Source organism: Monopterus albus, unplaced genomic scaffold (genome assembly GCF_001952655.1).
Source record: "Monopterus albus unplaced genomic scaffold, M_albus_1.0 scaffold89.1, whole genome shotgun sequence".
Taxonomy (NCBI): domain Eukaryota; kingdom Metazoa; phylum Chordata; class Actinopteri; order Synbranchiformes; family Synbranchidae; genus Monopterus; species Monopterus albus.
Window position 1 is genome coordinate 1,499,505 of NW_018127969.1, and position 897 is coordinate 1,500,401.

An 897-nucleotide genomic window follows, 5' to 3' on the forward strand; every position below is an offset into this window, starting at 1 on the left:
TATCTTTTCCACTAAAGGGGGAGTGAACACCACAGAGGTGAGAGCCTGCAGCAGCAGAAGGATGCATTAGTTTAAGTTAAAGTGAAGACAATGTTTTTGCATGATTCAGCCCATTCATTACAAATCATTTAAACTTTATATTACAAATAGTCATTTTGTAAACCATCCTACTATGTTTTAGAATTTTTCCCCTGATCCAGGCATCCGTTAGTTTGCACACCTTTGTGCAATCTGAAAATCCTAAGTACACTTTTTAAAACCTGTTTATATTGTGTAACCAATCACAATGAACATCAGGTCTGCATAAATCTAAGCATTAAATTAGTTAAATCCACTCAACAACAAAGTTTTAACTAGGAACAAATATGGTCAGAATGCATATATACAGTACAGCATATAAACGTTTAGTTTAAATTAACAGAGGGTTCAGAAACTTTTAATTTGTTGTTTCCTTCTCACAGCATCAGTTAATCCTTTAACCAGTAGTACTGAAAGTACTCAGATCATGTAAGATAATAATGCCACAGTATAATGTAGCTCATGTGAGATTTATTACACCTCATTTCAAACAAATAATAAAATGTGCATGAATGTCAAATGTTGAACTGCTTATTCTGAAGAAAGAGCAGGTTCAGCTAAATTGCTATGTGTATGTTCCACTCACTTCCCTCCATGTTCTGTCTCCATTCCTCTCTTCCTCCTCTCAGAGGCTGATGGTGATAAGCAGCACAACACGCCCTGTGCTGAACTGTGTGTGGAACTTTCCCTCCACCTACAGTGGCCTGGCCTATTCCACCACATCCATGGTGATCCATGAAATATGTCCCATAGTTCTGATGACTTTTACAAGCTCTTGTTCCCTCTACACGCTCTATACCCACAGCAGGATGAGGAGCT

At 37.9% G+C, this 897-nt stretch overlaps 1 protein-coding gene across 1 annotated transcript in view; it reads left to right on the forward strand.

The window, feature by feature from the left end:
* The window catches only part of ora3.1 (olfactory receptor class A related 3, tandem duplicate 1), a 2,176-nt gene that overhangs the window by 797 nt on the left and 482 nt on the right, over positions 1–897 (forward strand). The window contains 2 exon segments of the mRNA XM_020607749.1: positions 1–37; positions 708–897. The exon segment at positions 1–37 is cut by the window's left edge and continues 12 nt beyond it; the exon segment at positions 708–897 is cut by the window's right edge and continues 44 nt beyond it. Of these exon segments, the coding sequence (XP_020463405.1) occupies positions 1–37; positions 708–897 (227 nt within the window).